The sequence below is a fragment of the Callospermophilus lateralis genome, chromosome 19, assembly GCF_048772815.1.
Source record: "Callospermophilus lateralis isolate mCalLat2 chromosome 19, mCalLat2.hap1, whole genome shotgun sequence".
In the NCBI taxonomy this organism is placed as follows: Eukaryota; Metazoa; Chordata; class Mammalia; order Rodentia; family Sciuridae; genus Callospermophilus; species Callospermophilus lateralis.
Genome location: NC_135323.1, coordinates 13,820,178 through 13,834,415, shown reverse-complemented (window position 1 = coordinate 13,834,415; position 14,238 = coordinate 13,820,178). Strand labels below are relative to the sequence as shown.

The 14,238-nt window shown below is 47.9% G+C and overlaps 2 protein-coding genes across 2 annotated transcripts in view; both read left to right on the top strand.

The window, feature by feature from the left end:
* The window catches only part of Gpr139 (G protein-coupled receptor 139), a 34,897-nt gene extending 31,136 nt beyond the window's left edge, over positions 1-3,761 (top strand). The window contains exon 2 of the mRNA XM_077106121.1: positions 2,827-3,761. Coding sequence (XP_076962236.1) covers positions 2,827-3,761 — 935 coding nt within the window. The remainder of the gene's footprint in view (positions 1-2,826) is intronic.
* Gprc5b (G protein-coupled receptor class C group 5 member B) overlaps positions 1-14,238 on the top strand; it is a 462,197-nt gene that overhangs the window by 330,935 nt on the left and 117,024 nt on the right. The gene's annotated exons all lie outside the window — the stretch shown is intronic.

Genomic DNA, 14,238 nt, shown 5'->3' with positions numbered 1-14,238 from the left:
CCTCTCTTCCCAGGGCACAGCTCAGAGCAGCCACAGACACATTGCTGAATGCAAAAATCAATGCTTGGACTGTCGGGGTACCAACATAAACTACTTTACCTCCATGGGCCTCTATCTGCAGTAGTGACTTGAAGTAGCACCCTCACGCTTTTCCTCTGACAGGTACAGGGTGACAAACCCAACAGAGGGCACAGGGCCTATGTGGATAAATTTCCATACTGAACACAGCTTGGAACAGGTGTATTGGTCCTGGGTTTGAATCCTGGCTTATGAATAGCACCAGTCCCTTGACTCCTCACCACTTCAAAATGTCATTTCAAATTGCTTCAGATAGGAGCAAGAACAACACAGGCTTCAAAAAGGAAAAGGAACTGAGGAGGCCAACTACTGGGTGGTATAGAGCAGATGGGATGCTCAGTGTCAATTAGCCAAGTAGTTTTACCGCTCATTCTTTTGGGGGTGGGTACCAGGGATTGAACTCAGGGGCACATGACCACTGAGCCCCATCCCCAGCCCTATTTTGTATTTTATTTAGAGACAGGGTCTCACTGAGTTGCCTAGTGCCTCACTGTTGCTGAGGCTGGCTTTGAACTCGCGATCCTCCTGCCTCAGCCTCCCGAGCTGCTGGGGTTACAGGTACAGTGGTACAGTTCATTCTTAATTAATATCTACTAAAGATGAAGATGTGCACACTCAGAAACATAACACACTTCTAGGTATACGCTACCCAGAGAACTCTCGAATAAAATTACTTCTATAAAGAGTCATATTCATAACATACAGTGGTTCATAATAGCAAAACCCTGGAACCAACTTAGTGTCATAGATATATATATTATAATAAATATGTATTTGATGTAATAAATATATCTGCTTTAGTAAATTTATATTTATTTGCATTTTATATACTTGAGAAAATAAACTGGATGTAATACACTTTATATAATTTATATAGTCGATATAATAAATTATAAATAATTCATATTCATGAATAAATCACAATGAGTTCATACAGTGAACCTCTGTATAACTGTTACAACAAGCAAACTCAGCTTAACGAGGCTCCGAGACACGCTGGGGAACGGAAGACGCTGTGTGTGGCATGGCAGAGGCGAGGGTGAGGGAGAGACCCAGTTGGCCGGGGTGGCCCTCACCGTCACACAGTGCCCGCAGCCCACAGCCCGCAGGGAGGGAAAGAAGGAAGGAGGGAAGAACGTGAATGGACCATTTCAAGGACCCTCAACTGGACCTAGAGCATCATCCCTTTATATTAAAGAGCTGATGCAAATATAGCAGAATGTTCAAGTTTGTTTAAGCCAAGTGATGAGCACAGTGCAGCGGGTGGGTGCGTTGATCGTAAGATATCTTCGTGTGAGCAAGACCGTGGAATAGTTAAGTGGATCCCCAGAGAGAGGCCGGGTCCTAGCTTTGCCACGAGGCCTCACGCTGAGGATGTGGGCGCTCCCAGACCCTTGTCTGCAAAACAGGATTAACCGTGTTTCAGTTCCAGGGCTGTCGGTGGGAATGCAAGACACAGAGCAGCTGCGGGTATTACCCCCTGAAATGTATCTTGGAGTAAGTCCCTAATGATTTTCTAAACGTCTTCTCCCTGTCCTGTTCAGGAAACATTTGTTTTTAAACCCAACCAGAAACTGTGTGGATGCACTTTTCAACACAAATCTGACCCAAGGGGGAAAAAAATGCAGTTACTATTTATGCAACTGTATACCTACGTGACAGACAGACATGTGTGCCCTCAGATCACCTATTAACTGTGATGGCCCTGAGGAAATAGAACTTGGATGGTTGGAGAACCAGAGTGGAGGGGAAATTTACATTATTACTCTGCTATGATTTTTGATTATACAACATGGGTATAAATTACCTGTCCCCAAAATCAATTTTTGTGTGTGTGCTACAGGGGATTAAGTCCAGGGCCCTGGGGTGCTCTACCACTGAGCTACATCCACAGCCCTTCTTATGTTTCATTTGGAGACAGGTCTAAGTTGCCCAGGCTGGCCTTGAACTTGTGATCCTCCTGCCTCAGCCTTCCAAGTAGCTGGGCCTACCGTGCCTGGCTAATTTATTTTTAAATAATTTATTTTTAAATGGATCTGAATGTCATGATCATCCCTTCTCCTTTCATTCTAAATCTACTTAAAGAGGAAAGGAATTAAAATCTAAGCTCTAAAGAGGTTCTCATAGCTCCTGGAACCTGGGCTGCCGCGTGAACACAGAGAGCAGGAAAAGACCCCCAGATTCTCCATGTAGTTAGAGAAAAGAAAGTGCAGAGCGTTGGGGCTTAGAGATCTGGGTTGGGTTCCTGTCGCCGTGACTTACACCTACATGACTCTTGGCTCTGGGAGCCCAAGCTCCACTTCCACATTAGGATAATGGCCACACCTCATCTCATGGTTGTGTGAAGAATAAAGCAACTCTAAAACACCATCCAGGCCGGGCGTGGTGACGCACGCCTGTCTTCCCAGCAGCTCAGGAGGCTGAGGCAGGAGGATCGCAGGTTCAAAGCCAGCCTCAGAAAAAGTGAGGCACCGAGCACCTCAGCGAGACTCTGACTCTAAATAACATACCAAATAGGGCTGGGGAGGGGGCTCAGGGGTTCAGTGCCCCTGAGTTCAGTCCCTGCCCCCCCCCAAAAAAAAACACAAAATAAAATCCAGATATTCACTGTAGGTGCAATTTGTCATGCAGAGGTTGTTCAGGCCTTGGACCTCCATCCCGACAGACGTCATGCCCAGGGCTTCCCCGGTAACCAGCAAAATCATCTGTGCCTCAAAGATCAACCAGACTCTCTTTTCTTATCCACAGCAAACATCTTGACGGTGATCATCCTCTCGCAGCTGGTGGCCAGGCGGCAGAAGTCCTCCTACAACTATCTGTTGGCGCTGGCCGCGGCCGACATCCTGGTCCTCTTCTTCATCGTGTTTGTCGACTTCCTGTTGGAAGACTTCATCCTGCACATGCAGATGCCCCAGGTCCCCGACAAGATCATCGAGGTGCTGGAGTTCACCTCCATCCACACCTCCATCTGGATCACCGTTCCCCTGACCATCGACAGGTACATCGCCGTGTGCCACCCGCTCAAATACCACACCGTCTCCTACCCGGCCCGCACCCGGAAGGTCATTGTCAGCGTTTACGTCACCTGCTTCCTGACCAGCCTCCCCTACTACTGGTGGCCCAACATCTGGACGGAGGACTACATCAGCACCTCTGTGCACCACGTCCTGGTGTGGGTACACTGCTTCACCGTGTACCTGGTGCCCTGCTCCATCTTCTTCATCTTGAACTCCATCATCGTGTACAAGCTCAGGAGGAAGAGCAACTTTCGCCTCCGTGGCTACTCCACTGGGAAGACCACCGCCATCTTGTTCACCATCACCTCCATCTTCGCCACGCTCTGGGCCCCCCGCATCATCGTGATCCTCTACCACCTCTACGGGACGCCCATCCAGAACCTCTGGCTGGTGCACATCATGTCCGACGTGGCCAACATGCTGGCCCTCCTGAACACGGCCATCAACTTCTTCCTTTACTGCTTCATCAGCAAGCGGTTCCGAACCATGGCGGCCGCCACGCTCAAGGCCTTCTTCAAGTGCCAGAAGCAGCCTGTGCAGTTCTACACCAACCATAACTTTTCCATAACAAGTAGTCCCTGGATCTCGCCGGCCAACTCCCACTGTATCAAGATGCTGGTATACCAGTACGACAAAAATGGAAAACCTATAAAAGTCTCCCCTTGACACCCCCCTGGGTTGGCACCGAGTGCCTCTGTGTGATCCATTCCCGATGGGAGGGCGTCCCATCCTCTGGCTGAACAGGTCTCCTTAAGAGTGCTAACCTGATTTCCTGTCTCCACAGACTGAGCAACTCTCAGGGTGGCAGATGAGAGAGAGACGGAAGAGAAGAAGAAAGGAAAGCATGGATCTCGTTTTTCTGTGTGCACTCATTTCCACAAAAATAAAATCACGTCGACAGCAAAAGTTCCTACCCGTTTGGAGATGCTGTTGGAAGTTGTGCCATCATCCTGTGACCAGTGAGGACCACAGTAGAGAAACAGTCTTGATTCAGCACCGGCACCATCCGCCATCACTGGGAACCACTCATTTGTGTGACACCCCGAGCCATGGTAGCACGTGGCCACGTCTCAGCTCTTCTTCCGAGAGCTGAGGTCATCCATCGCTCCCCTGGGCCATGCCCAGAAGGCTACCCATGCTGACTGATTGGAGATTTTTTTCCAAGGTGCCCTTTGTCCTAGAGAGGGTTGTGGTCTTGAAGAAGCCCTGGCACCCCGGCTGCAGATGATACCATGGGGGACAGGGGAACACTTAATCCCTTCCAGACTTTGTCCAGAGCCCCTCCAGGGAAGCTCTAAACCAATGTAACTATGCCCCTTAGACCTGGGGTCTAAGGCTCAGTTTTCTATTTGCCATAATGTATAGATTTTATCTGTTTCCTCCAAAACAAAGACCCTGCCTGGTGTGTGGGGAAGAAGGAGGAAATTCTTGAGCCCAGAAATACAAAAAAAATGAGCCCACTCTTGCCATTGTTCCAATCCATCCCTGTGTTGGCTGTGAATGGCCCCTTTACTCCCAATCGCTTCTTGTTGTGGTGCCACATGGCTCCCTAGAGGGGCCTCCGCCTGTAGAGTCACCAGCCCTGCCCGCTTGCTCCCTGAACCCCCCACCAGGTTGTTTGGTTTGATGAACTTCCTAAGTGAATGTGATATTCCAAGGTCAGGAATGGTAGCTCTCCAGGTACGAAAGGAGCCATCCTCAGGTCCCATCCCCAGGCCACCATGGCAGACATGGTTGACGTGGACAGGTGCTGGCACTGGCTGCTTGTCTGTCCTTTAAAAACATGTGGCTCAAAAGGGTGACACCTGTTCTCAGTAAAGCCATTTAATCCAGATTCTTTGCAAAATGATACAGTATGGATTTATTTCTTTACTCCCCTTGCCTGTCCAAGGCAAGGACACTTCTAGAATGCAACCAGCAGAAGCTTTTCCTAGAAGGATCACTGTGTGCACACACTCACTCGTGCGCACGTGTATATACTTGATTCCACTAGACCCCTCTGTGCCCTGGGATGTGTTCTAGGAGGGAAATCTGAGCTGAAGTTCCTCTCATTTTGCATTTTTTAAACCTTCTCTCACAGATCTCCCGTATTTGAATTCACCCCTATTGTGCGGGAAATCTTCCAAAATGGTTTGGGAATCACATGATATTTTTGGTGACCAAACAAAAAGCAGTGAGTCCATCTGGAACACTAGGATCTTTAGGCTGGATTTTTACTGCATGTTGTCCCTAAATTGGAAGACCGTCTTTTTATGGGAGTCTGAAAAAAAATGAATGGTGTAGGGAGGCCCCAAACTTCAGCCAAGGCCCTCAAAACTAACTAAATATAATTTGGGGTCCTATCGGTCCCTAATGATTCTATCTCCCGCTTGTTTTAAGTCATAGCAGTGGAGTCTCACCAGGCCCTGGGGATAGACTCCCAGGACGAAAACCCAGGACACCCAGTTACCTGGGCGAAGTCCCTGGGAAAGAGCCACATTGGAGACCATACGCCATCCCTTTCCAAACCTAAGACAGCTAAGTTCTTCTCCAGCATGGGAACAGGTTGCTCGTTCTTTGGTTGAAGACCAAACAGAGTTGGCTGGTGTTTAGATCCCCTGTTGTTGGTTCCAAAGTGTCTGAGAACTTTAGGACCCTCTGGGGTGGCAAGGCAGTCCCGCTCACAGAGGTCTCAAGTAGACAAGCAGACTCCTCCCTCCCTTCTCACTCGCTCCCCGAGGCACATCTCCTGGAATGGAGAGGGGGTGAGCAGAGCCCCCCCATGTCCCTCCAGCTGCATTTCTTTGCCAAGCATGTGTAGTTGAATACATGTTCATTAAATGTGCGTATGATGCAGCTCCACCGCACCCCCTTATGAATGAACATTGACCAAAGGCTACCTATACTGAATATATATACATAGATATAAATATTTATTTATTTATTTATTTATTTATTTATTTATTTATTTTTAAAACATATCGCTCTGAAAATATGCCAGTTTGAGCTACATGTGAATGAGTCAAAGTGCAATATCTACAAAGATAGAGCGATTCCTTTCCGAGGACGTATGTAAGATGGGAAATACATCTGTGAATCTCCATGCTCTCTGGTCCGTGTTTTTAATTGTACCTAAAAATTGATCATGGATGTTTTAAAAACTGGGTGTGCATTGAGAAGGCTTTCCTCAGACACTCATTTATGAGCTGTGTCGACAGTGGTGGTTCTGCCTAGTGGTTCTGGGATCTCTTCTTTCGGACAAGACTTTTCTATTTTGCTAAGTAATCTTTTCAAAGGTCTGATTCTCAAAGGCACGCCGGTGAGTAGCTGTCTCCTGCTTAACAGGCCCAACGGGTTAGGTTGATGCAGAACTCCTAGAATGTATTTCAGATCCTTGAAGGGCTTTTCATTTATTATGATTTCTAGGAATCATTATGGACAGTAATGAAAATGATTTTTTTTTCTACTTTGAAAGTATGGAAGCCTTTTCTTTCATGCCAGTTTTGAAAATGAAGCCTTGAGTCTTGAGGCTGTCAGGTAAACAGCTGTGGCTGGAGGCCCTGGGGCAGTCGCCTTGGCCTGGGATTCTGTGGTGCCTCTTTGAAAGACTGTTCCTCGCATCTCCCCAGCTGAATGACCTGGGTCCTCAGTTGGACGCTGCTATGAGGCTGCACACGTCCGTGCTGTCTTTTTAGTGAATGATTCGAAGACAGAAATGTCTCCTGGGAAAGGAAATGAGGGTGACGATCGACAAATCATAAAAGACAGACCATGGGAAGGCATGAACTTCTACTCTGCAAACTCCCTGCGGTTGGGAAAGACGGTTTTGCACAGTTGGTGCCTATCAGTCCAACCCAGGGAGACTCTCCGAAGCAAGTAAGAGACACTAATGTTGGCTCTTCCAGCTCAAAGAATGGAACAGAAGATTGCCATAGGAAAATAGTAAATGTTCATATTTTCTTAATTAGATAATATATTGTGTTTGGACTTGTTTGTATTATACTAAATTCTAATATGGTGCGCGCACTTGGTATTTGGCATTTGCATACATGTTTGAGCAACTGCAGAATGTTGATTTTTTATCACTATGATTTTTAATTGACAAATCATAATTGTATACATGTATGGGGTACGATGTGACGTTTTGATATATGTATTCAATGTGGAATGATTAAATTGAGCTAATTAACATATCCATCACTTACTTGCATATCATTTTGTATGTGTGTGTGGTGAGACATTTGAAATCTACTGTCAGTTATTTTGAAGTGTTCAATACTTACTAAGGACCGTGATCCCCTGCGGGGGCTGTAGGTCGCAAAACATATTCCTCTTGTCTAACTGAAACCTTCCCTGGGCCCTTGCCCCCAACTCCCCCAGCCTCTGAGAGCCACATCCTGCCCTCTACTTCTATGAATTTGGCTATTTTAGACTCTACACATACATGAGATCATGGGATATCTGCCTTTCTGTCCAGGGCTTATCTCACTATACCGTCCTCCTAGTTGCAGGATGCTGATTCGAACTTAAAAATAGTCACCTTACTTGGACATGGTCCTGGGTGCTAGAATAAAGCCAGAGTCCTTCCAGCTTCCTGGTTAGTCAAATACATCTCAGAATCCAAAACCACTGAGCTCTGCTTCCTGTAATCCTGAATCAGGTTGCTCATCAGGGATGAATCTAAATTCTCTATGATCACATCCTGTCTGTGAGACAGTGATGGCTGCCATCGTGAACGGAAACCTAGCATAATGACTGAGACCTTGGACTATGGTGGTGGCAGACAGTCATGGGTTCATGTCCCAGCTCCACCGTTACTAGCCTTGAACCAGTCCTTGGAAATCTCTAATCCAGCATCTAGAAAAGGGTGCCCATTTTAATTGTTTTCTCAGTTGCCTGCAAGGCAGATAGATGCTGTCTTTGTCAGACACCCAAGATGTGGGGTCAGTTATTACAGGCTGTGCTTTGCAGGCTTTGTGACCTTGGGCAACATTCTCAATCTCTCTGAGTCTCCATTTCCTCTCCATAAAATGGGGCTAATCATAATTCCAGTAAGTACCTCCTGGGGTGCTTCTCAGTAGCAGAACTTTCAAAAGCCTCCGAATGTACATCATTTCACGGGTGAAGATGCTAGGCTCAGAGGTGAAAGAGGTTTTGTCCAAACTGGCTCCCAGATCACTCAACCCTCCCCTTTCCAACCTACCTCATTGACTTCTCTGCAGAATTCTGAGTCATCCTCCAAAAGATCACATTATTTTTATGCCCTTTATGGAGTTGGGGATTTTGCAACTCTTCAAACCTAGGTCATCCAAGCATGAGATATATTTTAACAGCGTCATAATTAAAACACTCGGCTTGACCTTTCCCTGTAAGGTAGAGCTTTTTTTTTTTTAATTGATTCTATCAGCTCTCAAAATCGCTATGCATTTTCCCACACAAGCCACCATCAACTCTGACAGCCACCCACCAACTGTTGTCACATTCCATCTTTGCATCAACTTGGAGAACGAAAGTGACTTATAAGTTGGGGAGAAGTACGGAAAAGCAAAGAGCCTGCCAAGAGGGTCCCCACCAGGAGCTGCCCAGCGTGCGTGCCCTCGGGGTCCTCGAGAGCTCTCCCCGCCTCAGGGAGAAGACGAGCGAGTTGAAGGAGGTTGATCTGCTAAGTCATGATCCTCTTATTAATGCGCGTGGCTAAACGGGATGCAAGGACTTGCCAGACACGGCCGGGCGGGTAGGGGGCAAGGCTCACGTCCACTGGGAGGAAAAGATACTGTGAATTTCCTGGGTTTATTGGGAGAATGTGTCATTGTCATGCCAAAAAAAAAAAAGAAGAAGAAGAAGAAGAAAATAAAAAGCTTTCTAGTGGAAAAGAAGCAAACAGGGCTACAGGGAAGAGGGTGCGTCCCCATCAGCTAGCTCTCTGCAGGTGGGGTCACCATGCCTGGGGAGCTTTGGTACCAGTAACAAAATATGTCCCTCCACTGGAGACAGAGAAAGAAGTGGGGCTTTAACTGCAGTTGGATTAAAGCCAGAGAAGAAATATTCATAAGGACATCTGTTAACTCCACACCTCCAGGGGCAGCCGCTACAGGTCGCGTCCCTAGAGCTATTTCAGAACGGATTCTGTATCAGAGACTTCGCAGTGACCAAAGCAGGTGCTTCCAACGAGAAGACTTTAACCAAAAGACTGTTGGCCACAGCCTGAGCAGGAGGAGGAGCCCCACGAGAGCTGTTTGGAACACCAGGGACCGAGAAACAGCGGGAACCTCACTTCCCTTGGACTTACGGGGCCACCCAAGGGAAGAGTGTCACCGGAGCTCAGTGAGGAGCGGAAATCTTAGAGGAAGGGCCTTCCAGCAAGGCAGTTCCATACCATGGTCGGAAATGTGAGGCTGAGGGCAGGAGGGTCACAAGTTCAAGGCCAGCCGCAGCAACATTGTGAGGCCCTAAGCAACTCAGTGAGGCCCTAAGCAACTCAGTGAGACCCTGTCTCAATGAGAAAATGAATAAAAAGGGATGAGGATGTGGCTCAGGGGGAAAGTGCCACTGGAGTCAGTCCCCAGTATCCACAAAGAAACGATGCTGGAGAGGGAGGCGTAGGGACGCCCCAACCTCTCCTTTCCTCCCCTCTGATACGCCTGGTGCCCCCAACGCCCAAGCACAAACAGAACCAGCAGGAGAGAGTCCACGGAGAACAGGTCAGTGGCCAGACCCCGCAGCACAAAACAGCAAGGAGCAGGCCCGGGGAGAAATGAGACAGGACGCAACGCAGAAGAGCCAGCAAAGGTCGGATTTTTATTTTACTACCACCGAGTCCTTAGAGAGCCAGAGAGGCTCTCAGAAATTATTTCACTCAAAGATTAAAAAAGAGCCGGGCACGGTGGCACACACCTGTCATCCCAGCAGCTCGGGAGGCTGAGGCAGGAGGATCACAAGTTCAAAGCCAGCCTCAGCAAAGGTGAGGCCCTAAGCAACTCAGTGAGACCCTGTCTCTAAATAAAATACAAAATAGGGCTGGGGATGGGGCTCAGTGGTTGAGTGCCCCCGAGTTCAATCCCTGGTACCAAAAAAAAAAAAAGATTAAAAAAGAAAAGAACACTGATATCCAAAAGACCCCCTTGTCCAAGGTCACACAACCTTAACTCTTTCCAGTGACCTTCCTGCACATTCCCCCGAAACACAGAATAGATTAAGCACCCCCAAAAGCTCGCCTTAAACCTTCACAGTTAGAAATTTCTCGCATTAATCCTTAGCATCTCCCTGAGAAGACTGTCAACCTGCACAGGTTTCGGGATGGAGACGAAGAGGGTCTGGAGACGCAGGCACTCGCTGAACAACCAACGCCTACAGTCATCTATTTACTTGACTGATATTTATTAAAATATACTATGTGTCGAGATCTATTCTAGGCGTCATAATTATTTAGCAAAGACAGATGAGGCCTCTGCCCTTGTGGCTGTTACTGCTCGTGGGAGGACATAACGCGAGGGAACAAGGTAACTTCAGGAAGGGATAAGTGCTGGAAGGAAAAAACCGGGAAGCACCCAGGGTCAGGCAGATGGACATCAGATGAACCAGTCAAGGGGGGTTTGTTTGAGAAGGTGTCAATAGAGATGGGGGGGCTGGGACTCAGGGGCAGGGCGCTCCCCCAGCATGTGGGAGGCACTGGGGTCCATCCTCAGAGCCACGTAAAAATATATAAATGAAAGAACTGGAGCCAGAGAGAAAGAGAAAAGGGAGAGAGAGACAGAAAGAGAGAGAGAGAGAGAGAGAGAGAGAGAGAGAGAGAGAATATTCCAGGTAAAGGGACAGAAGGTACCAAAGCCCTGAGCTGGGAATAGCCTCAAGTGCCCACGGAACAAAGGGCATCCCTGGCGCTGCGGTGTGATCCGGGAGAATACGTGGAACAAGGCCAGGGAGGGGGACAGGAGTCACCTCGTGGCCAGCTTTGTGGGCCCTGGTGAAGAATCTGGAGGAAAGACACTGGACACCCCTCAAAGGGGAGCGCTGTGGCCGCCACTGCCCAGGTGGGGAAAGTCAGCCTCACAGGGATTAACTCAAACGCTCCCCCACATCACTGGGAATAATTTATGAGCTGGTATTTAGGCCCAGGCCTGTCCTATTCCAAGAGCCACTTCGGCGGGACACCATGGCAGGCCTGGGCTGACACCCCATCCTCTCCTTCCTCCATGAGCAGCCGTGGTCCCATTAGCATTTCCATCATCCCGGGTTGGTATTTAGGCGAACGACGTCTTCTAATTCCACTAATGAGGAGTCAGAAGTCATCAGGGCCTAATGCTTCATGGTTTTATTTCATGACCCAATTTTGTGTGTGATGAAATCCGGCAGAATACCCGGCCCACCAGGTTGTGGATGAAATAATAAAGACTCTGCTGGTGGGGAAGACATAAAGGGCAGATGCTTCTTAAAAACTCTCCTGCACAACCCACCGTGATATTGTCAATGTCACCATTATTCAAACGCTTTCATGCAAAGGTTTTAACTCGTGGTCTTCCTCCGGCCTAGGCACGGCCCTTTAAAACAGCTGCTGTCCCTGCTCCTGCCCAAGATCCTGAACCCATGTTCATGTACTTGATAGAGAGTGATAACTTATTTAAGAATATTTTATATATGTAAAGATACAGATTTGCACTGTCCCTTCTGTCCCCATATTAAAAAATGGACCTGGTGCTGCTTTATTTACCTTATGGAAACATGCAGGGTGGGATTTCTTGAAGAGTAGTGCTCCACCTGGGCCTTGCTCCTCGGAACACAATCCACCCAGCGGTGGCAGCGTTACATGAAAGCTGGTGAGAAATGTGGAGTCCCAACCCCCCAATGAACCAGAATCTGCATTTCTTAATTTTTTAGCAATTTTTTTTGTGCATTATGATTATATATTATATTGGGGCTTGTTACATATTTATTTGTACATGCACATAAGTTGGTCAATTTCATTCCCCGGTACATCCTTTCCATGAATTTATACAATGCCTCCCTCCAGAGATACAGATAGACAGACAGACACACACACACACACAAACATACACACTTTTTTTTCTCTCCATCTTCCACATTTGAGAGAAAACATACGACCCTTTAGTTTCTGAGTTTGCTTATTCTGCTGAACACGACGCTCTTAAATACCATGCATTTTCCTTCAAATGACCTTTTCGTTCTTCTTTATGGCTGAATAAAATCCCATCCTGCACCCATACTGCATTTTCTTTATCCATTCATCTGTTGACAGACAGCGAGGCTGGCTCCACGCCTTGGCTGTTGTGAACTGTGCTGCTATAAACAAGGTTGTGCGTGAAGCACATAAATGCATGCTCACTTCAATTCTTTGGGATAAATACCAAGGAGTGGTCCAGCTGGGTCATGAGGTAGTTCCGGGTCTAGTCTTTTTGGGGAACCCCCCTGCTGCAGAATCTGCGGGTCAGCAAGATCCCTGGGTGATTCAAAAGCACGTGAGTTTGAGAAGCCATGCACTCGAGCCTTTTAACCAACGGTTGTCCACCCTTAGGGAGCTTTGGAAAATCCCAAACCCCCAGATGACATCCAGACGTCAATGATCTTCAAACTCCTCAAAAGATTCTCACGCGTCATGGAGGTGGAAAACCACTGATCTCTTTAAAGAAAACTTTATCTCACCACCATAAATGGAAAACTAGTATCATCTATCATAAATAAATACACGTTATTAAAGCAGATGACCACAGATGGTTGAGAATCTCAACATGTATGTTGTCTGCACTTGATATCTAGTCTCTCTTGTCAATAAAACAGCAGTTGGGCATCAAAGGCCCAATACTACCATACTGAGATTTTTTTTCCCCCTTCACCCAGTCAAAAGGATTGACAGCAAATTAGAAAAGGAGAGTTGTTCAGAATACACTTCAACATTACAAAGTCAACGCTTGTGCTAGCTAAACCTACTCACGTACAAACCCCTTCCCCCAAGTTAAAAGCACTGTGCCTTAGAAAACACTGGAATATAAAATGAGCCTTCTTCCGCTTGTTCAATGTAATGATTCTCAGGCTTTGCTCTACTTTATACCCATCTGGAGTTTTCTAAAACCTACATCCAGACCCGGCAGCCCAGAGCTTTAAATAAGAATCTCCAGGAATGAGCACAAGTCCAAAAACACACCTGAGTGATTCCGAAGCAGCACAGAGTAATGGCCACCTGCCTGCCTACCAGCACACGGGCAGCTGTAAGAACTCGGAAATCACAAAACAGTCCTCCCAGGAGTCCGTCATTTGGGCTCTTCACTGATCCACCGTTGGTTGGGATTTCAGCGTGCGCCCTTGTCCCTGTCAGCTCCAGGGAGCTGATAAATCCTACTCATCCACCCCTCGCTCTGGATTTGGAACAAACTGAGAAACAGATTCAAGAAAGGACTGGGGGAGACCAAAGACAAGTTCTACCACTGGAAGGACGGGTTGGAGGACCTCAGTCGGACCGAAGGCCAGAGGACTTCCCTCCCACTCAGCTAGTCTAGAGCCAGGGGCCGACTCCCAGATCTAGAACTGCGTGCAAAACGGTTATCCCAACTGTGGCGGCTCTCGGCCTCCAGGGTTGACCTCGGATGTGAAGACAGGGATGGACCTCAGACCATCCTCTGGAGTCCAGGTGGGGACCGAGTGCAGCTAGGGCTCCTGTGCAGCAGGAGCACAGGAATGGCTCCCCGTCGGGATGGCCTGAGAATCAGAGAGGGAAGGGAGCCAGGTCACACACGATGCGTTCCTTCTCCCAAGTCCACAAATCAGGCAAGGCCTTTCTTCTCCACTGGGGGTGGGTGGAAGAGGAGGATGGAGAAAAGTCCCCTTCCAAATACTTCTGGAAGAAGGATGAGGTCTGCACAACGGGCCAAGATGGAACAGCGAGGAATACAGCATGGTTCCCCTCCGCTCCTCCTCGTGGCCTGAGCTCGGGGAATTTCGCCACCCCACAGGGAGGCGTTGGGTCAGGGTGCTGGACTATTTAAGATACTTGGGGAGAAGATCCCCTGATTCTCCCAGTTCCTCATCATCCTCAAAGCAGGGTGGGGCTGTCGGGCACCTCCAGAGACATGTTCTGCCTTCAGTGACTAAGACCCTCAGTCTCGGCAAACGCTCTGCCAGCATTCACACAGTTCTCTAAAAATAATAATTTTAA